This window comes from Neophocaena asiaeorientalis, unplaced genomic scaffold (assembly GCF_003031525.2).
Source record: "Neophocaena asiaeorientalis asiaeorientalis breed wild unplaced genomic scaffold, Neophocaena_asiaeorientalis_V1.1 scaffold433, whole genome shotgun sequence".
Classification (NCBI taxonomy): Eukaryota; Metazoa; Chordata; class Mammalia; order Artiodactyla; family Phocoenidae; genus Neophocaena; species Neophocaena asiaeorientalis.
In genome coordinates this window covers 3328317-3348875 of record NW_020175040.1, presented here as the reverse complement: position 1 = coordinate 3348875, position 20559 = coordinate 3328317, and the positions used below count along the sequence as shown (strand labels likewise).

The following is a 20559-nucleotide window of genomic DNA, read 5'->3' as shown; positions in this document are numbered from 1 at the left end:
GGGCCCATCATTATCACCCAGAATCCATAGTTAACACTGGGGTTCACTCTTGGTGGTGCACATTCTATGGATGTGGGCTTTACCCATCATTGTGGTGTCACATACAGTATTGTCACTGCCCTAAAAATCCTGGGTTCTCCCTATTCATCCCTCCGCCCCCCAACTCCTGGCAACCACTGATCTTTTTTTTTTTTTTTTTGCGGTACGCGGGCCTCTCACTGTTTTGGCCTCTCCCGTTGCGGAGCACAGGCTCCGGACGCGCAGGCTCAGCGGCCATGGCTCACGGGCCCAGCCGCTCCGCAGCATGTGGGATCTTCCCGGACCGGGGCACGAACCTGTGTCCCCTGCATCGGCAGGCGGACTCTCAACCACTGTGCCACCGGGGAAGCCCAACCACTGATCTTTTCACTGCCTCCACAGTTTTGCCTTTTCCAGAATGTCGTATAGTTGGAATCATACAGTTTTGTAGCCTCTTCAGATTGGCTTCTCTCACTTCGTCATATGCAGTTGAGTTTCTTCCATGTCTTCTCACAGCTCGACAGTTCATTTATTTTTAGCACCAAATAACATTCCACTGTCTGGTTGTATCTCCTGAAGCCCATCTTGGTTGCTCTCAGGTTTTGAATAAATTATGACTAAAGCTGCTATAAGCATCTATGTGCAGGTTTTGATGTAGACCTAAGATGTTAACGCCTTGGGTAAACACCAAGGCGCATGACTGCTGAATCCTAAGGCCCTATCCAGTACGTTTGGTTTCGTGAGAAACTGCCCAACTGCCCTCCAAAGTGGCTACACCTCCATCAATGATGAGAGTTCCTGTTGCTCCACAACCTCACCAGCACCTGCTGCTGTCAGTGCTCTGAGTTTGGTCATTCTGATGGGTGTGTAATGGTATTTCGGGGTTTTTTTGTTTGCTTGTTTTGGGCCACGCCTCACAGCTTGTGGGATCTTAGTTCGCTGACCAGGGATAGAACTCGAGCCCTCGGCAGTGAAAGCTCGGAGTCTTAACCGCTGGACCGCCATGGAATTCCCTCTCATTGTTGTCTTAATTTGCATTTCCCTGAGGACCTATGATGCCGAGCATCTTTTCATGTGTTTTTTTGCCATCTGACTATTTTTTTGATGAGGTGACAGTTCAGATCTTTGGCCCATTTTTTTAATCAGCGTGTTTATTTCTTATTGTGAAATTTTAATGATTTTTAACAATATTAAATTTTTAACAATGTATATTTTGGACAAGAGCCCTTTATCATATATTCTGTACATATCTTCTCCCAGTCTCTGGCTTATCTTCTCATTCTCTTGGCATTGCTTTTCATAAAGCTGAATTTTATATTTTTAATGAAGTGCACCTTATCAACTCTTTCTTTCACAGATTGTCTTCTTTGGCGTTGTGTCTAAAAAGTCATCACCGTACCCAAGGTCATCTAGGTTTTCTCCTATATCTTCTTCCAGTTTTATAGTTTTGCATTTTAGATGTATGTCTGTGATCCATTCTTGAGTTAGTTTTTGTGAAGGGTGTAAAGTCTGTGTCTAGATTCCTTTGTTGAAAAGACTATCTTTGTTCCATCGTACGACCTTTGTCCCTTTGTGAAAAATCAGTTGATCACATTTATGTGGGTTTATTTCTGGGTTCTCTATTCTGTTCCATTGATCTCTATGTCTTTTCTCTTGCCAATTAAGTCTTGAAGTTGGGTAGTGTCATTCCTCTAACTTTGATCTTCTCCTTCAATATTGAGTCAGCTCTTCTAGGTCTTTTGCCTCCACATAAATTTTAGAATCAGTTTTTCAACATCCATAAAAACAACTTGCTGAGATCTTGATGGAGAGTGCACTGAATCTGTAAATCAAGTTGGGAAGCACCGATATTTTGACATATTTGAGTCTTCCTACCCATAAACATGGCTTGCTTTCTTTTATCAGAATTTTGTGGCTTTCCTCATATAGATCTTGTACATATTTTGTTAGCTATATAAGCATTTCATTTTGGGGGACGCTAATACATCTTCAATTTCAAATTCCACTTGTTCATTGCGAATATATAGGAAGGTGATTGACTTTTGTACATTAACCTTGTATTCTGTTACCCTGCTATAATAGTTTACTAGTTCCAGGAGTTTTTTTGTTGATTCTTTCATTTCTTCTACACAGATGACCATGTGTTCTGTGAACAAAGAAAGTTTTATTTCTTCCTTCCCAGCCTGTATACCTCTTACTTCCTTTTCTTGCCTTGTTGCATTAGCTATGACTTCTAGTATGATGTTGAAAAGGAGTGGTGACAGAGGACATCCTTGCCTTGTTCCTGATCTTAGCAAGAAAGCTTTAAGTATGATGTTAGCTGTAGGGCTTTTGTAGACATCCTATATCAAGTTTAGGAAATTCTCCTCTATTCCTAGTTTATTGAGTGTTTTTATGATGAATGAGTATTAGATTTTCTCAAATGCTTTTTCTGCATCCATTGAGATGATCATGTGCTTTTTTCTTATTTAGCTTACTGATGTGGTGGATTACATTAATTGATTTCCAAATGTTAAACTAGCCTTGCATACCCGGGAAAAATCTCACTTCATCGTGGTGTATAATTCTTTTTATACATTGTTGAATTCAATTTGCTAATATTTTGTTGAGGATTTTTACATCTCTGTTCATGAGAGATACTGTACTTTTCTTGTAATGGCTTTGTCTGGTTTTGTCACTAGGTAGGTTAACGCTGAATGCTGGTCTTAGAGAAGGAGTTAGGAGGTATTCCCTCTGTTTCTATCATCTGGAAGAGACTGTAGAAAACTGTTATCTCTTCCCTAAATGTTTGGCAGAATTCACCAGTAAATCCATCTGGCCCTGGTAACTTGTGTTTTGGAAGGTTTTGTTTTTTGTTTTTTGTTTTTATTTTTGGTTGTGTTGGGTCTTTGTTGCTGCGTGCAGGCTTTCTCTAGTTGCAGCGAGTGGGGGCCACTCTTTGTTGCAGTGCACAGGCTTCTCACCGCGATGGCTTCCCTTGTTGTGGAGCATGGGCTCTAGGCATGTGGGCCTCAGCAGTTGTGGCACACAGACTCAGTAGTTGTGGCGTGCGGGCTCAGTAGCTGTGGTGTGCGGGCTCAGTAGCTGCAGCTCACGGGCTCTACAGCACAGGCTCAACAGTTGTGGCGCACAGGCTCAGTTGCTCTGCGGCATGTGGGATCTTCCCAGACCAGGGCTTGAACCTGCGTCCCCTGCACCAGCAGGCGGACTCTCAACCCCTGCGCCACCAGGGAAGCCCATGGAAGGTTATGAATTATTAATACAATTTCCTTAATAGCCCTACTCAAATGGTTCGTTGTATTTTTTGAGTTTTTTCTTTTAAGATCTTTTTGACGTGGACCATTTTTAAAGTCTTTACTGAATTTGTTACAATATTGCTTCTGCTTTAAGTTTCTGGTTTTTTGGCCGTGAGGCGTGGGGGATCTTAGCTCCCTGATCAGGGATCGAAGCCACACTCCCTGCATTGGAAGGCGAGGTCTTAACCACTGGACCACCAAGGAAGTCCCGAAGTTTTCTTTCTCTTTTTTCTTTCTTCCTTATTTTATTTTAGAAACGATGGTTGAGTTCATGTAAGTTAAATGCATATGGGCTGTGTCTCCTCTGGAAATAAACTGTTGGTGATCTTGGGGATGGCTCAGCTGGCTGAAGACCAGCTACCAGACAGCCCCTCCAGGATTCTGCGGTGAGGCCTATGGGTGCATGTGTATGTCCTCTAGCAGGTTCTTGGAGTCTGGGAGGCCGCCTGCCTCTCCCCAGCTCATCTCTCTTTGTATCTCTGCCACTTCCCAGGTTCCAGGAAACCGTCTTTCCTGAGAGCTCGCGTTTCTGTATTATTCTGGAGCCCCTCAGCAGGAAATTCTCCAGGGCAGATGCAGCCCAGCAAGACTGAGCCCTGAAGAACATGGTTCCCCTGGGACTTCACAGCCTTGGGCCGGCTCCCACCTCAGGGTGTTTACACATGCCTTCCCTTTGCGCGCAGCCCTCTTCCCCCAAGATCTCCATGTGGCTTCCCACTGCTCAGGAAGTGCCTGGCTTAAAGGACACCTTCCCCTGGAAGTCTCCCCTACCCTCTCCCATCGGCTGCGACCCTCCACTTCGGCCTCCTGCTTATGTCACTCTTTCTTTTCCTCCTCGCATGTGTTACTACCTACAAGTCAAATCTGTGAGCCTCTAAGTCTGCTCCCATGGGCTGTCAGCTCACGAGGCAGGGCCTTACCTTATCCCTGGAGAGCCTAGACCCCAGCCTGACCCAGAACAGGCGCTTAGCCACTGTTTGGGAATAAATGGATGATTCCTGGCTCCCAGCAGGCCTCACGTGGTACCCCGGCCTGACCCTGCCCAGACCAGCTCTGGGGGGCCTAGTGTCAGCAATAAGGCCCTGCGCGAGAGGGCCTTGGAGATTTCCCTCTCTGCGTACAGGCTGCTCCAGGGTGGGGAGGGGCCTGACCTGCTCCCAACCCCAGCCCCCTGCCCAAGAAGACACACCCTCTCCCCAGAGCCAGGCCTTAAGTCTGCAAATGGAGCTTTCCAGAAAACTGAAGCCATGCATAGGGCGGGGAGTGCACAGCCCAGCTCCCAGTTGCTGTGGGAGGTCCCAGGAGGAAAGCCAGTGACAGACCCCCCTCGCTGCCCGGGCGCCTGGCGGCGTGAGACCTACATGCGGATCTGGGTGTTTTTCAGGGTGAAGCTCAGCTCTTCCAAGGCCTCCTCCATCTCCTGCGTGTTCTGGACCAGTGAGAGGTTCTGCTCTTCCAGCTTCACGAAGACATCCAGGAGCTGCTGGGGCTCCGTGAAGTACAGCTGCAGCTCCTGCAACCAGAGCCACGTGGAGCTGCTGGACGGCGCGGGCCCGGCTCCTGCGGCCCCCGTCCAGAGCGGGCACTGACCTCCCCGTCGCTCTCTGGGTCCTCCTGCACGGGGAGGGTGGAACAGGCCCTGCGGAGACACGGGGTCGGGGAGGCCTGAGGGCGTGACGCCCGCCCCTCGCCCCCTCCTCTGTCCCTCAAGTTGCCGAGAAGGTGGCGCCGGGCTCCCCTCGGCCCCCAGCTGTCACACGGCAGCCAGGGGGAGAGGGTCAGCACCCAACTAGCTCCTCTCATTCCGGTCAGACTACAGCTCGCACCCTTGGGGCCTGTGAGCCCCCATCCCAAGGCGGCTCTGCCCCTCCCCACCGGCTCCTTCCCGCACTCTGGGTGCTCAGCAGCTGTGCACCTGCGGCTCCCCATTCACCGTGCGCCTCTTCTGCCCACCTCCTCTGTCAGATTCGGCCGTGCCACGTGTCCTTGCTGGTCCCACGCACAGCTGTTGTGACACGCATGCCACGGGGCAGGGACCAGGCTGGGCGGGCCCAGAGGCCACAGGAAAGGCTGCTTGGGCCGCGACACTGCAGGGGGCCCTGGACCGACCTCAAACCTGCTTTCGTCACCCCTCCTGGCCTGCTCCAGCCTGCACCCTATGCAGACACACAGGTTCTGCTGGCCCTGGGGCTGGCGAGGGTGGCTTGCAGCCGGGGAGAGCTGGGCCGAGGCCTGAGAGACTCCAGGCCCCGACCATCGTGAAGTACGGAGATGACAGCGCAGGGCCCACGCCGACAGCTAACACACTCCCAGGCCTGTGCCCCACCCCGTTTGCAAGTGAGAAACATACTCCTCAGACAGCCAGTCACCTGCCAAGGTCACTCTCGGCCCAGAAGGTGCCCTTCTAAGAATCCTCCTTCCAGGAAGACAGAGCCTGGGGCTGGGCTGGGCTTTAGCCCCCACTTGCCCTCTCGGCCAAGTGCCTCGTGCAGCCCACAACCTGCCCACACGTGCTCAGTGGCCCTGGTCACATGGCTAGTAGAGGGCGGGGCCCAGACCTCTGTTCTCAGGGTCTGTCCCGACAGGAGCCTGTTGCTGGGAGCTCCAGGGCTGAGGGCAACGTAGGGCGAGGAAGCACACACATGTAACCTCTTCAGCTGGAAACAGCACCCCCGACAGGGGTTCCTGGGACCAGAGTTAACCTGCTGCACGTGCGTGGCTTGTGCAGTTGGTGATATGTCCACAACACTACAGTATCAGAGAAGAAAGTAGCAGAAGACCCAAGTGCGATCACGGCAGTGCTTTGCTGAAACTTCCTGGCCTCTGCAGCCCTGGCCCCGAGGGCAGGTGCTGGAAGCGGAGCCAGGGCTCCAGCTTCGCCTGGCTGCTCAGGGCCCCAGTCCCCTCCCCGCTGCGTGGGCAGCTCTGCAGGAGGGGCCGGGGTTTGGGGTGGCTGGGCTAGAGGAGCGAGGGGACACGGAGGAGGGAGTGGGGCAGGAGGTCTGTCCCGTTGTCACCTGTCACAGCTGGAGAACAGCGGGCATGGGCGGGGGGGGGTGGAGGGGCATGGCAGGAAGAGAGCCAGGAGAGCCCGGGGGGCTTGGGGGTCCCAGAGGTAGAGTGTCGGAGGGACCATGGGGCAAGTCACCGGGTCTGGATCTGTCTGATTTGCTTGTCCCTTACCATATTTTTTAAAAGACTTAAAAGTAACTGTCACAGTTAAAATTTGGGACTTCCATATGAAAATCCAGACTTCCTGATTCTCTTGAAAGGCTCAGAGGCTCTGCCAGCCGCCAGCCGGCACTCCTGCCACAGAGGGCGTGGGCAGGTGCGTCCTGTCCCAGGCGCCCACCTAGCTGCTTCATCTGTGTACCTTTGACTGTCCCACCAGCGCCCAACTGGGCCACCCCAACTCAAGTTCACCAAATCAGACAAAAAGAAAGTTTTGCTTGGGAAACATCTCGCTTTTCAGGCTTGAGTCTGACTCCAGACCGTCCAGGCTAGAAACAGCCCCTCCTGACCCTCTCACCCCGGCTGGGGTGCCCCTGGCCGGAGCCACTGGGGGCCGCTCCGCAGCAGGCCAGTCACCTCCGTCGCCCACCCCCCACCAAGCCCACTCACCTGGGGTCCAGCCTGACAGGCCCACTGGGCTGGGGGCCCCCCTGGTGGCTGACAGTGCTGGGCGGGACCTGCCTCAGCGGCGGCACCTGCAGGAGCTTGGTGGCCTTCTTTGGGCCCTGCTCCTCTAGAGGAAGCAGAGGAGGGCTGTCCATCTGCCCCAGCCCGGAGCAGGGCCCCTCCAACCTGGGGCAGCCACATACCTCTGAGATCCGTCTGGCCCTTGATCTCCGGTCCTACAGGAAGCACGGGAGGACTCTCAGATGGCTCAGGGGCACAGAGTTCCCCAGGACCCTCCCCGAGGTCCCCCTCAGCGGCAAGAGGAAGGTTTGCTTTGAGAGCCGGCAATTCTCCCAGGAGTGTGTGGGCTGAGCCCGGTGGGGGAGCTCTGCGAGCAGGGGAAGGGGCCTGGAGCCAGCTGGACACAGGCTCTAGGGGCACCCGGCACGCCCTCTCTCTCCTGCTACCTTTGTCCCCGAGTGTAGAGAACAGCACGTTCTCCTTGGAGGCCTCGACCGCCTCCCTGGTCCTTGTGAGAGCTAAGCGCTTTCTCTCCTGTCCCTCCAGCCACTCCTTGGGTGACAGCTTGTATAGGAAATCCTTGTAGATCTTGTAACGCTGCAGAGTGTCTTCAAATTTGGAGATTTCACTAGACCCGGGAGGGGACAGGCGAAGTCAGGCTCCGTCCCTGGGCCCCTAGGAGGGGAGGCCGGGCCCAGAGCTCCCAGGCCTCCCCCGAAGGACAGGCGCCGGAACTCCGTGTGCGGGGAAGGAGGCCGCCCTGCCGGGACCAGCGCAGCTCACACCCCCTGAGTTGCAGCCGCTCTCAGGGTGGAGCGAGCCCTGCCCCGGTGGTGTGGCCTCAGGAAGGCCCCCGACTCTCTCCTGGCCTCGGTCGCCTCTTCTGAAAAAGCCCCACAGGGCTTGGGGTCCCTAGAGAGCCGAGGCTCAGAGGTGTGTGTTGTATGGGGCTCCTCTGGCTCCCGGAGATGTGCCGGCCCGGAGGGCACAGGGCCCAGCTTGCCGCCTGACCTCACCTCTTGATGATCATGATCTGGGTGGTCAGATCACGGATCTCGACGATCGTCTCCATCTTCGCTTTGGTCTCCTTCTCAGCCCTGGGGGTGGGGCGGGGAGGGAGCCAATCACAGGGTGTGCACTCTGCCTTCAGTCAAGGCGGGAGGCGGGGGAGCTGCCAAGGAGGGGCCTGGCTGGCTGGCTGGGTGGTGGGTGTGCACAGGCTGGGGTCCGGGCAGCTCACACTCTCAGGGCCTGCAGGGAGCTGCGGTCGTTTTCCCTGAGGAACTCTTCAAATCGAGCAGCGTCCTTCTCCAGAAACTTCTCCGCCCGCTCCAGCTCGGCCTCCTCCTTGGCCGCCAGCCTCTCCAGCCGCTGGATCTCATTCCGCTTCATATCCAGGGCGTACTGAGGGCACCGAAGCAGGAGTCACGCTCCGCACAGGGACAGCCCGCTGGGCCCGCGGGGCAGCCAGCCTACCTGGAGGAGGAATGTTTGCCGCTTCTGGGCAATGTAGCTGTGTATGTTATCAGGTTCCATCTTCCTTTCTGCAACAAGAGGCACAAGGCATCTGGGGCGGGCAGGAAGTGGGAGAGAGACCCAAGCCTGCAGCCTTGGGTGGGCACAGCCAGGCAGTGCGGAGCCGGCCTGCCGGCCTGGTGCTACGCCTGGCTGTGAGGCCCAGATTACTACAGGGATTGCGAGAGAGCCAGCTCTGGCTCCAGCAAAAGGAAAGCAGGCTCTGCTGACATAGTACAGCCTCCATGGCTAGAGACTGGCCAGGTGGGAAGTCCTTCCATATGTCTGACTCGAGTCTCTCTTGCTGTAGCACCCTTCTCACCTGGAATGAAGCTCTGGACACGCCCACCCTGGAAGTTTTACCTGGCTGGACTTAATAATGAAAGGTCTATCGGCCAGGACAGTGAGAGAATGGGGGCGGTGAGAGAAAGATGGGGCAGCATGATCTCTCCTTGGGGTTCCCTAAGCACACAATGTGGACAGCAGCTAAGTCTACCCTGGCAGGGTTTCAGCCAGGTGGAAGTTACGTGTACCTTCCAGAGCACAAGCAGGGAGGCACCGCAGTTGGGCTCAAGGCCCATGCGGGCCTCCTTCCCTGCCTTTCTGGAGAGGAAGGCCTCCAGCTGTGGATGGAACCGTGGGGCTCTCAGCCTTTTCCCTCAAATCCTCTCCTTTCCCGAAGAAGCCGGTGTGGTACACGAGTTCCGTTTTCAGTCTTGAGGTCTGGCCTGGCCTCCCCGGGCTCCTCACTGGAAGTCAGACCTGCTGGGTCCAGCTTTCCCCACCCAGATGCCATCTGCTGCTCCCAGGTCTCAGAAATGGACAGTGAGGCAGAGACAAAACACATGCAGCGCTGCTTCCCTGGTGCAGAGCTCCACACACAAAACGTCCAAGCAAGCTCAGGGCTTCCTACCCAAAACAACAAGCCTCGGGCATCAGGGATAGAGGCTGGCGGTCTCTCCATGCTCAAATTCACATTCAGGGCCCCTGTAGCCCATGGGGTCCAGGGCTCTCTGATCTCAATTGCTTCTTTCTAGTTTACTGGTTTATATTTCACTGGCAGGGTATTAGTGCATTTTTAGTACTTCAGATTTCCTACAGGGTCATAAAAATAATAACAGGTCACACACACCCACATAGTTCCCTCTCAGTACCTGCAGTGTCTGAAGACGTTGAACCTGACCACCCATGAGGCTGGTACTGTTACCAGCCAGGAGCGGAAGCTGCGGTACAAAGCTGACTTGTCCAGGACAGAGAAGCCATTCAATGCTGAAGCTCAGATGCTCGCCACCAAGGGAAGTGCCTACATCTTATACATTGTCCAGCCTGCGTTCACTGTGCAAGTCAGCATTCAGAATGCGTGCAATGTTGGGATTCAAAGGCTTTTAGAGCAGAAAACCATGTGGAATTCATCCTTGTACCCCGGGAGGCAAAGGTCAGGCACAGAGAAGACCCCGGCCACACACGCACGCTGCACCACAGCCCCGCATCTCCCGAGCCCTTTAAACGCACTGCTCAGACCGCAAGGGCGAAGACGGGATTCTGGGGCGTCATGGCTGGGGGGCAGGGGGTGGGGCGCACCTCGGGTCATGGAGAGCTTCCAGGCCATCTGCTCGTGGAAGATGCGTAGCTGCTCTTCACGCGCCCCCTGCTCCGCCACCTCGTCCTCCAGCTGCAGCTCGCGCCGCAGGCTGGCGTGCTTGGCCGCCATGCTGGACGAGTAGGTCATCTTCTCGTGCACCCGCAGCTGCTTCTTCTGCTCCCGATCCTGGGGTGGGCGGTGTAGGGCAACGGGGTCGGGCGGGGCCGGCCACCCACCCCTCTCCCGCCCACCAGCCCTCTCCTCGGCGCCCTGTCCGGGACGGCGGGGGCTTCGGAAGCGCGCACGCTGCGGAGGCGCGCACGTGCGCAGTGACTTGCGGAGAAGACCCTGGGGCTGTGAGCCTGCAGGAACTGCTCTGGGTACCTGAGCACAGCTGCCCAGCGGTTGACAGGGAGGCGGGGCGCCAGATCAACCACAGGCTGCCAGCTCAGATACTCATTCCAGATCAGTGGTGCAGGGACACACTCACTAGACGTGATCCTCATTTGCTTTAAGTTCACACTTAAACTGAGTGTCTTGTATTGTGATTTGCTAAATCTTGACAAACCGACGTTGAGGGAAAGTAGATCCTCGGAGTTTCCAAAAGAAACTGGAAATCCCAAGTTTGATCTGCAAGCTCCCTACTCACTGTGGGCAGCCCGTGGTCACGTGCGGGGCTCTGCACCTCCCGACCTATTCTCCACCCTGCATGGCCTCTGGCCAGCCGACCCCAGGACTGCATCCGGCCCCAGCCCTTCACTTGGGAGGGTCTCAGGATAGGGTGGGTGAGGGACTCTTCTTCCCGAGGCCTAGTGCCCAGCCCCTCCTGCTGTCCAAGCCCTGGGGATCTTGCTGGCTCAGGACCCTGACTGCCCGATCAGATAAGCCCTCACGTGGGTCTTCATTTGGCTTCCCCTGGTCAAACTCTACTTCCTGCTGGCCCTGCCACGTGCAACACCTATTCCACCTCTAGCCTGTGGCGGGACCCTAATTTGCACATCCGTGTACAATGAAGTTAGGAAAATGTCACCCGCTAGAATTCCAGTGGCAGAAGGTCTGCAATTTAAAGACACTGGGCAGCTGCTTGGGGTCAGTGTGAGGAGGTCGGGGCTGTGCTGGGTAGAGGAGTGTGAGGTGGGGACAGGGGCTTTGGAAGGAAGGCAGAGGCTCCCTGAGGCTGCGTCAGGCTGGGAGAAGAAAGTCCAGGCTGTGCTGGCACTGGTGGAGAAAGGGGAAGTCCTGTGTGTGCGTGTTGCCATGAGTGCCGCTCAGAGTGGCTCTATGTCTCTGTCGCTCCGCCTTCCAGGCAGGAGGTGGGGAACACCGATGGCACCGCCTGGATCCTAGGCACAGGGCTGGGGCTGGAGGACCCGCATGTCCCTGTGTGTCCTTGGTCCTGGTCAGGGTCACAGAGGGAGCCACTGCTCTAAGGAATCTCAGATGCTGAGCCCTGAGTCGGGGTGGACACAGTCAGCCCATGAGGGAGCCCGGGACGCAGGCCTTGCCTGTGCATGTGAGAGTATGTCCCAGAAACACGGCCTGGGGCGTGTGTGTGTGTGTGTGTGTGTGTGTGTGTGTGTGTGTGTGTGTGTCTGGCCTCCCAGAATTCCAGTGAGGGGGACTCTGCAAGGTTAGAGCATGCAGGGGGTTTCCTAGAGCCTTGAAGGTCAGGGAGAGTCTCAGGAGGGGACAGCGCCTCATGCAGGGGACAGCAGAAGTTAAGGTGTGTTGGCTGAGGCTGTAGCCACAGAAACTCCCCCAGCCTGACAACAGCCCAGGAACAGTGGTGATGAAGCTGGTAAGACAGTGGGACGAGAGACCTGGGGCCAGGCAGTTGCGAGTGGTTTTCATCGTAAGTGGTGAGCCATTGACTATTCCAGAGTGAGACAGTGACCTGAGCAAAGGGCAGTGTGGCTGCTGCCGTGTGAGGGAGGAAGAAGCTGCAGGCAGGCTACTCCTCGACAGATACTCACTGATAGAGACTTATTCCGCTCCTGGTCTCTGAGCAAGAAGAAATCCAGGTCCCCAGACACATGGAAAGGATTGGCTGACTGGTCGGGAACAACTGCAGATCCTGGGGAGGGAGATGCCTCGCTGGAGAAACAAGCCAGCTCTTCCAGCCGGTGATCTGGGCCTCTGGGGTCCCGGCACCCTCCCAGCCCAGCAAGGGAGCTTCCACGAAAGCACAAGCGAGCAGCGAATGTTCTCTTGGATCCAGCTGTGCCTGAAGTCCACCCCTGGACCTTCCAGCTCTGGTTTAACCTGTTTGGACTTGGGCTTCTGTCCCTGCCATCTGAAAGAGACCTTGTGAACACAGACCTTCCTGTGTCTCAGACCTGTGCTATGTGCCTGGCCCTCTGTCCCCTCTCGCTGAAAGTCTCGGGAACCCCCAGTCCATAGGGGAGAGAAGCTCCACCTGCCCTTTGTAAGTGATGGAAGCAGCTGACCCTGGAGCTGAGGCACCTGCTTGAAGGGGGCAGGGGGAGCCCTGCGCTTTGTCCTTGCAGGGGTCTCCCTGAGCCTCCCAGGGGAAGGCTGAGCTTGGGAGCTGGTGAGGGCAGAGTGCCTGAAGTCGGGGAAGGCAGGGCAGGAATCTGGGACGTGAGGGCTGCCAAGGACGCCAATCCTGCTGCCTCCCTCCCAGTAGTAAGGGGGAGATTCCCACAGCACAGCCCACCGGTGTCAGAGAAGATGGAACCCAGGGCACCAAACTAAGGGCTCAAAACTATGGTTGCTTCTTCCCCCACTACCCTTGATTTAGAAGAAACAGGGTTTATTGTTAAAAAAAGAAAATCTCGGGCTTCCCTGGTGGCGCAGTGGTTGAGAGTCCACCTGCCAATGCAGGGGACACGGGTTCGTGCCCCGGTCCGGGAAGATCCCACATGCCGCGGAGTGGCTGGGCCCGGGAGCCATGGATGCTGAGCCTGCACGTCCGGAGCCTGTGCTCCGCAACGGGAGAGGCCACAACAGTGAGAGGCCCGCGTACCGCAAAAAAAAAAAAAAAATTTCGAGAGTAAAAGAAAATATCATATATAAAAAAGAACTCCTCCATTTTAAACAACTGCTGATAACATTTCTGGGGGTATTTTTTTCCTAATACTTTTCAATACACATTTTTGATAATTCTGTATCTTCCTTAAAAAGAAACACTTTAAAGTTACTAACTCTTTGTGGACAGCATAAGGAAATATTAAGGGCTACCGTAACTCACTGCTTCACGCGGCACACTCACATGGCAAACGCGGGCCCCACGGCACCGCCCTGGACATCCTGAGTCCTCCACTGCACCATCACTGACTGGCCCTCGGAGTGACTTTCCGAAGGGAGGCTAGAGGGCTGTGAGCAGTTTCCAGGCTTCAGAGACTTAGGTTGACCTGCCTTCCTGGAGGTCGGTCCCATTTTATGCCCTCACCCCCAGAAAGAGGATGCCGTTAAAGAGACATGAAGTTATGCCCTGAGAGTCTCAAAGCACCTCCACACAAGACATGTGTCAGTTCCCGCAGCGAAACGAGCTTGCAGTGGAGAAGCCTGGCAGCCTTCACACCAGCCCGGGTGAGAGAAGTCTGCATCCTGACCCCGGACGTGCCCAGGACGCGCATCCCTCATGAGGAGGGGTCAGAGAAGCCTAAACACGGGCACGCTACAAAAATTTTTTTCAACTTTTCTGTAAGAATTAGCTCCTATCAGAAAAGAGTTTTAAAAACTGAGTTGTGCTCAGGCTGAGAAGAATAGAGAAAAATTATCTGCTCCTGGCCCCAGCCCATGGGAGGGAGTCAGCAGGGGCTGTGTCAGTTCCACCCTGCTTTCTGGCAGCGCAGCCGGCCTCTGTGGAAGAGGTTAACTGCGGTAGTTACCAAGGACTAATGTTCGGAACGACGCAATGAGGTGGGAAACACTGCGACCCCTGTGAGGAAACAGAGGCACCGAGAGGTTAGAAGCCCCCCAAGGCCACGCAGCCGTAAGTAGCTACTCCAAGACCAGCTTCCGAAGCAGAAGCGGCATCTGCGTTCGGGAAGAAGGGAACGTTTAGCACTAACGTGAAGGGAATCAACGGGTGACGTGAAGACGAGCCCCAAACCCAGAATGGTGATCATTCCAGGCAGACTCTTCCAGAAACTCAGTCGGTTTAACATTTACACATCAAGCAACGTACTACACCCCATTAACAGAATTAGGAAGAAAATCATATGATCATTTCAATAGATGGCAGGAAAAGTGTTTTTTAAGATTCAAAACTTACTTTGAATAAAAGTCTTAGCAACCTAGGAACAGAAGCAGACATCCCTGATCTGATCAAAGGAAGAATGGTGAGCTGACTCGTGGCCCCCAAAGACATCCGTGCCCTAGTCCACAGCCTGTGACTGTGTTCCCTTATACAGGAAGGGGGTTTTGCAGATGTGATCACGGACCTTGAGACAGGAAGATGGTCCTGGATTACCCACATGGGCCCAATGTAATCACAAGGGGCCCTACAGGACGGAGGCCTGGAACAGCAGCAGGCAGAGTGACAGCAGAAGCAGAGCTGGGGAGACACCACGGAGACGGGAAGAGGCTGCTCTCGGGGGTGGAGGAGCGCAGGCGCCTCTAGAAGGGGAAAAGGCGGGCAAGAGATTCTCCCCTGGAGCCCCAGAAGGAGCCAGCTCTGGGGGCACCTTGCTTCCAGCCCTGTAAGATTCATTTTGGACTTCTGATTTCTAGAACCCTAATAAACGTGTGTGTCTTAAACCACGGAGTCTGTGGTAATTTGTTACAGCAGCAATGGGAAACGGATCCATGTAGCCACAAGAAACCGCTAGGTAAAATATTTGCCCCCAACATTGGAAACAAGGCATGGATGCCTATCTTAGCAGTGTTGTCATGAGGGTCCTCAGGACGCCATAGGCAAGAAAAAGAATAAAAGGTGTAAGGACTGGAAAGAAAGGGAAAATAATGTCACTCAAGGTGATGAAGTAGAGTAGAAAATCCAAAAAACCTACAAACAAAATGGATACAATTCGATCAATTAGAGATGGTTTGTAGATCTTCTTGTGAAATGAAAAAAAAAATGCAAAGATACAATAAACCTATATCTTCAAGACCTTGGGGGTCAGCAAAGAGTTTTAAAACAGGACTTGAAAAGTACTAACCCTAAGGAAGTGATCGGTAAATTGAACTACAAAAGTAGAAACTTTTGTTTATTAAAAGGCACCACCAGGGCTTCCCTGGTGGCGCAGTGGTTGAGAGTTCGCCTGCTGATGCAGGGGACATGGGTTCGTGCCCCGGTCTGGGAAGATCCCACATGCTGCGGAGCGGCTGGGCCCGTGAGCCATGGCCGCTGAGCCTGCGCGTCCGGAGCCTGTGCTCCACAACGGGAGAGGCCACAGCAGTGAGAGGCCCGCGTACCGCAAAAAAAAAAAAAAAAAAAAAGGCACCACCAAGAGAGGGAAGGCAACCCACACAGTGGGGGAAGGTATTTGCAGTACTCAGAACTGGCAAATGATCTGTAATCAGAATATGTAAAGAGCCCCTAGGAATCATTAAAATAAGGAGACAGACAACCCGATAGAAAAGTGGGCCGAAAGCAGGAGGAACAGGTGCTTCACAGCACAGAGTCATCAATGCCCCATAAACATAAGTAATCCCCCTCGCTGGTCACAGGGAACATGAGATACTAATGCACACCCAAAGGACCAGGTAATACAGAAAGGAAGTATGTGTGCCTGGTGTTGGAGAGGTATGGAGCAACTGGAACCCTCACACCTGTTGGTGGGCTGTGAACAGCTACAGTCGCTCTGGAAGATTGTTCAGCAGCAACTACGAAAGTTTAGCATCCAGCCGGCAATTCCACTCCTCCCTGTACACCCAGGGGAAACAGCCCCAGAATGGCACACGCAAGAATGTTCACAGCGGGGGGCCCTCAAGATAGCAGAGGAGGGCTTCCCTGGTGGCGTATGAGATACTAATGCACACCCAAAGGACCAGGTAATACAGAAAGGAAGTATGTGTGCCTGGTGTTGGAGAGGTATGGAGCAACTGGAACCCTCACACCTGTTGGTGGGCTGTGAACAGCTACAGTCGCTCTGGAAGATTGTTCAGCAGCAACTACGAAAGTTTAGCATCCAGCCGGCAATTCCACTCCTCCCTGTACACCCAGGGGAAACAGCCCCAGAATGGCACACGCAAGAATGTTCACAGCGGGGGGCCCTCAAGATAGCAGAGGAGTAGGACGACGTGGAGTTCACCTCTCCCCAGAAACGCATCAAGTCTACATCTACGGGGCCTCCCTGGCGGCGCAGTGGTTGAGAATCCACCTGCCAATGCAGGGGACACGGGTTTGAGCCCCAGTCTGAGAGGATCCCACAGGCTGCGGAGCAGCTGGGCCCGTGTGCCACACTACTGAGCCTGTACTCTAGAGCCCACGTGCCACAACTACTGAAGCCTGCACGCCTAGAGCCTGTGCTCTGCAACAAGAGAAGCCACCCCAGTGAGAAGCCCATGCACCACAACGAAGTGTAGCCCCCACTCACCACAACTAGAGAAAGCCCGTGCCCAGCAACAAAGACCCAATGCAGCCAAAAATAAATAAATAAATAATACATTTTAAAAAAAGGAAAGAAAAAGAAAAGAAATGAGGACAGTCTCAGAGACCTCTGGGACAACATTAAATGCACCAACATTCGAATTATAGGGGTCCCAGAAGAAGAAGAAAAGAGAAAGGGCCCGAGAAAATACTTGAAGAGATTATAGTCAAAAACTTCCCTAACATGGGAAAGGAAATAGTCACCCAAGTCCAGGAAGCATAGAGTCCCATACAGGATAAACCCAAGGAGGAACATGCCAAGATACATATTAATCAAACTAACAAAAATTAAAAACCAAGAAAAGTATTAAAAGCAACACGGGAAAAGCAACAAATAACATACAAGAGAATCCCCATAAGGTTATCAGCTGATTTTTCAGCGTAAACTCTGCAGGCCAGAAGGCAGTGGCAGGATATATTTAAAGTGATGAAAGGGAAAAAACTTACAACCAAGATTACTCTACCCAGCAAGGCGCTCATTCAGATTCAACAGAGAAATCAAAAGCTTCACAGACAAGCAAAAGCTAAGAGAATTCAGCACACCAAACCAGCTTTACAACAAATGCTAAAGGTACTTCTCTAGGCAGGAGGAGAAAAAAAAGAGGCCACAAGTAGAAACAAGAAAAGAACAAATGGGAAAGCTCACTGGTAAAGGCAAACATACAGTAAAGGCAGGAAATCATCCATCCACAAGTATGATATCAAAACCAGCAACCATGAGAAGAGGAGAGCACAAATGCAGGAAATGGGAAATGGATTTGAAATTAAGAGACCAGCAACTTAAAACAACCTTGTATATAATACACTGCTCATGGGAAATGCAAGCCAAAAAACTACAATAGATACACACAAAAAAAAAGAAAAGTAGGGACTTCCCTGGTGGCACAGTGGTTAAGAATCCGCCTGCCAATGCAGGGAACATGGGTTTGATCCCTGGTCCGGGAAGATCCCACGTGCCAAGGAGCAACTAAGCCCGTGCACCACAACTACCGAGCCTGTGCTCTAGAGCCCACGCGCCACAACTCCTGAGCACGTGCTGCAACTACTGAAGCCTACACGCCTAGAGTCCATGCTCCACAAGAGAAGCCAGCGCAATGAGAAGCCCCTGCACTACAATGAAGAGTAGCCCCTGCTCGCTGCAACTAGAGAAAGCCTGTGCCCAGCAACGAAGACCCAATGCAGTCAAATATAAATAAATAAATAATTTTTTTTGAAAGAAAAAGCAACCCAAACACAACACTAAAGATGGTCATCAAACCACAAGAGAACAAAAGAGGAAGGGAAGAAAAAAGACCTACAAAAACAAACCCAAAACAATTAAGAAAATGGCAATAGGAACATACGTATCGATAATTACCTTCAATGTAAATGGATTAAATGCTCCAACCGAAAGACACAGTCTCGCTGAATGGATACAAAAACAAGACTCGTATAAATGCTGTCTACAAGAGACCCACTTCAGATCTGGAGAGACACACAGAGACTGAAAGTGAGGGGATGGAAAAAGATATTCCATGCAAATGGGAATCAAAAAAAAAGCTGGAGTAGCAATGATCATATAAGATAAAATAGACTTTAAAATAAAGACTGTTATAAGAGACAAGGAAGGACACTACATAATGATCAAGGGATCAATCCAAGAAGAAGACATAAAAACTGTAAACATATGTGCACCCAGCAAAGGAGCACCTCAATATGTAAGGCAAATGCTAACAGCCATAAAAGGGGAAACTGACAGTAACACAATAATAGTGTGACTTTAACACCCCACTTACACCAATGGACAGATCACCTGGACAGAAAATTAATAAGGAAACACAAGCCTTAAATGACACATTAGACCAGATACACTTAATTGATATTTCCAGGACATTCCACCCAAAAGCAGCAGATTACACTTTCTTCTCAAGTACACATGGAACATTCTCCAGGATAGATCACATCTTAGGTCACAAATCAAACCTTGGTAAATTAAAGAAAACTGAAATCATATCAAGCATCTTTTCTGACCACAACATTGTGAGATTAGAAATCAATTACAGAAAAAAAAATTGTAAAAAACACAAACACCTGGAGGCTAAACAATATGTTACTAAATAACTAATGGATCACTAAAGAAATCAAAGAGGAGATTTAAAAATACCTAGAGACAAATGACAAAGAAAACACAGTGATCCGAAACATATGGGATGCAGCCAAAGCAGGATCTAAAGGGAAGCATTATAGCAATACAATCTTACCTTAAGAAAACAAGAAAAATCTCAAACAAACAACCTAAACTTGCAACTAGAGAAAGAAGAAGAAACAAAACCCAAAGTTAGTAGAAGGAAAGAAATCATAAAGATCAGAGCAAAAATAAATGAAAGAGAGACAAAGAAAACAATAGCAACAATCAATGAAACTAAAAGCTGGTTCTTTGAGAAGATTTACAAAATTGATAAAACTTTAGCCAGACTCATCAAGAAAAAAAAGGGAGAAGACTCAAATCAATGAAATTAGCAATGAAAAAGGAGAAGTTACAATGGACACCACAGAAATACAAAGGATCATAAAAAACGACTACAAGCAACTCTATGCCAATAAAATGGACAAGCTGGAAGAAACGGACAAATTCTTAGAAAGGTACAACCTTCCAAGACTGCATGAGGAAGAAATCAAAAATATGAACAGGCCAATCACAAGTAATGAAATTGAAATTGTGATTTAAAATCTTCCAAAAAACGAAGTCCAGGACCAGATGTCTTCACAGGAGAATTCTATCAAACATCTAGAGAAAAGTTACCACCTATCCTTCTGAAACTCTTTCAAAAAATTGCAGAGGAAGGAACACTCCCAAGATCATTCCACGAGGCCACCATCACCCTGATACCAAAACCAGACAAAGATATCACAAGAAAAGAAAATTACAGACCAATATCACTGATGAACATGACACAAAAATCCTCAACAAAATACTAGCAAACCGAATCCAACGACACTTTAAAAGGATCATACACCATGATCAAGTGGGATTTATCCCAGAGATGCAAGGATTTTTTCAATATATGCAAATCAATCAGTGTGATACACCATGTTAACAAATTGGAGAATAAAAATCATACGATCATCTCAATAGATGTAGAAAAAGCTTTTGACAAAATTCAACACCAATTTATGATAAAAACTCTACAGAAAGTGCAAATAGAGGGAACCTACCTCAACATAATAAAGGCCATATATGACAAACCCACAGATAACATCATACTCGATGGTGAAAAACTGAAAGTACTTCCTCTAAGATCAGGAACAAGACAAGGATGTCCACTCTCGCCACTATTATTCAACATAGTTTTGGAAGGCCTAGCCATGGCAATCAGAGAAGAAAAAGAAATAAAAGGAATCCAAATTGGAAAAGAAGGAGTAAAATTGTCACTGTTTGCAGATGACATGATGCTATACATAGAAAATCCTAAAGATGCTACCAGAAAAATAGTGGAGCTCATCAATGAATTTGGTAAAGTTTCAGGATACAAAATTAACACACAGAAATCTCTTGCATTCCTATACACTAACAACGAAAGATCAGAAGAGAAATCAAGAAAACAATCCCATTTACCATCACATCAAAAAGAATAAAATACCTACGAATAAACCTACCTACAGAGGCAAAAGACCTGTACTCAGAAAACTATAAGATACTGATGAAAGAAATAAAAGATGACACAAACAGATGGAAAGCTGGGATTGGAAGAATCAATACTGCGAAAATGACTATACTACCCAAAGCGATCTACAGAGTCAATGCAATCCCTATCAAATTACTAATAGCGTTTTTCACAGAATTAGAACAAAAAATTTTATAATTCGTATGGAAACACAAAAGACCACGAATATCCAAAGCAATCTTGAGAAAGAAAAATGGAGCTGGAGGAATCAGGCTCCCTAAATTTGGAATATACTACAAAGCTACA

At 51.1% G+C, this 20559-nt stretch overlaps 1 protein-coding gene across 4 annotated transcripts in view; it reads right to left on the bottom strand.

Annotated features, from left to right (window-relative positions):
- CFAP100 (cilia and flagella associated protein 100) overlaps window positions 1–20559 on the bottom strand; it is a 48115-nt gene that overhangs the window by 13581 nt on the left and 13975 nt on the right. For 3 of the 4 annotated variants that reach the window (XM_024763438.1, XM_024763439.1, XM_024763440.1), the window contains 10 exons: window positions 12024–12124; window positions 10050–10236; window positions 8430–8497; window positions 8194–8357; window positions 7970–8050; window positions 7400–7581; window positions 7136–7168; window positions 6936–7059; window positions 4905–4953; window positions 4676–4827 (listed from right to left, as the gene is read on the bottom strand). In XM_024763438.1, coding sequence (XP_024619206.1) covers window positions 4676–4827; window positions 4905–4953; window positions 6936–7059; window positions 7136–7168; window positions 7400–7581; window positions 7970–8050; window positions 8194–8357; window positions 8430–8497; window positions 10050–10236; window positions 12024–12124 — 1141 coding nt within the window. The remainder of the gene's footprint in view (window positions 1–4675; window positions 4828–4904; window positions 4954–6935; window positions 7060–7135; window positions 7169–7399; window positions 7582–7969; window positions 8051–8193; window positions 8358–8429; window positions 8498–10049; window positions 10237–12023; window positions 12125–20559) is intronic. The other variant, XM_024763441.1, reaches the window with a different exon arrangement.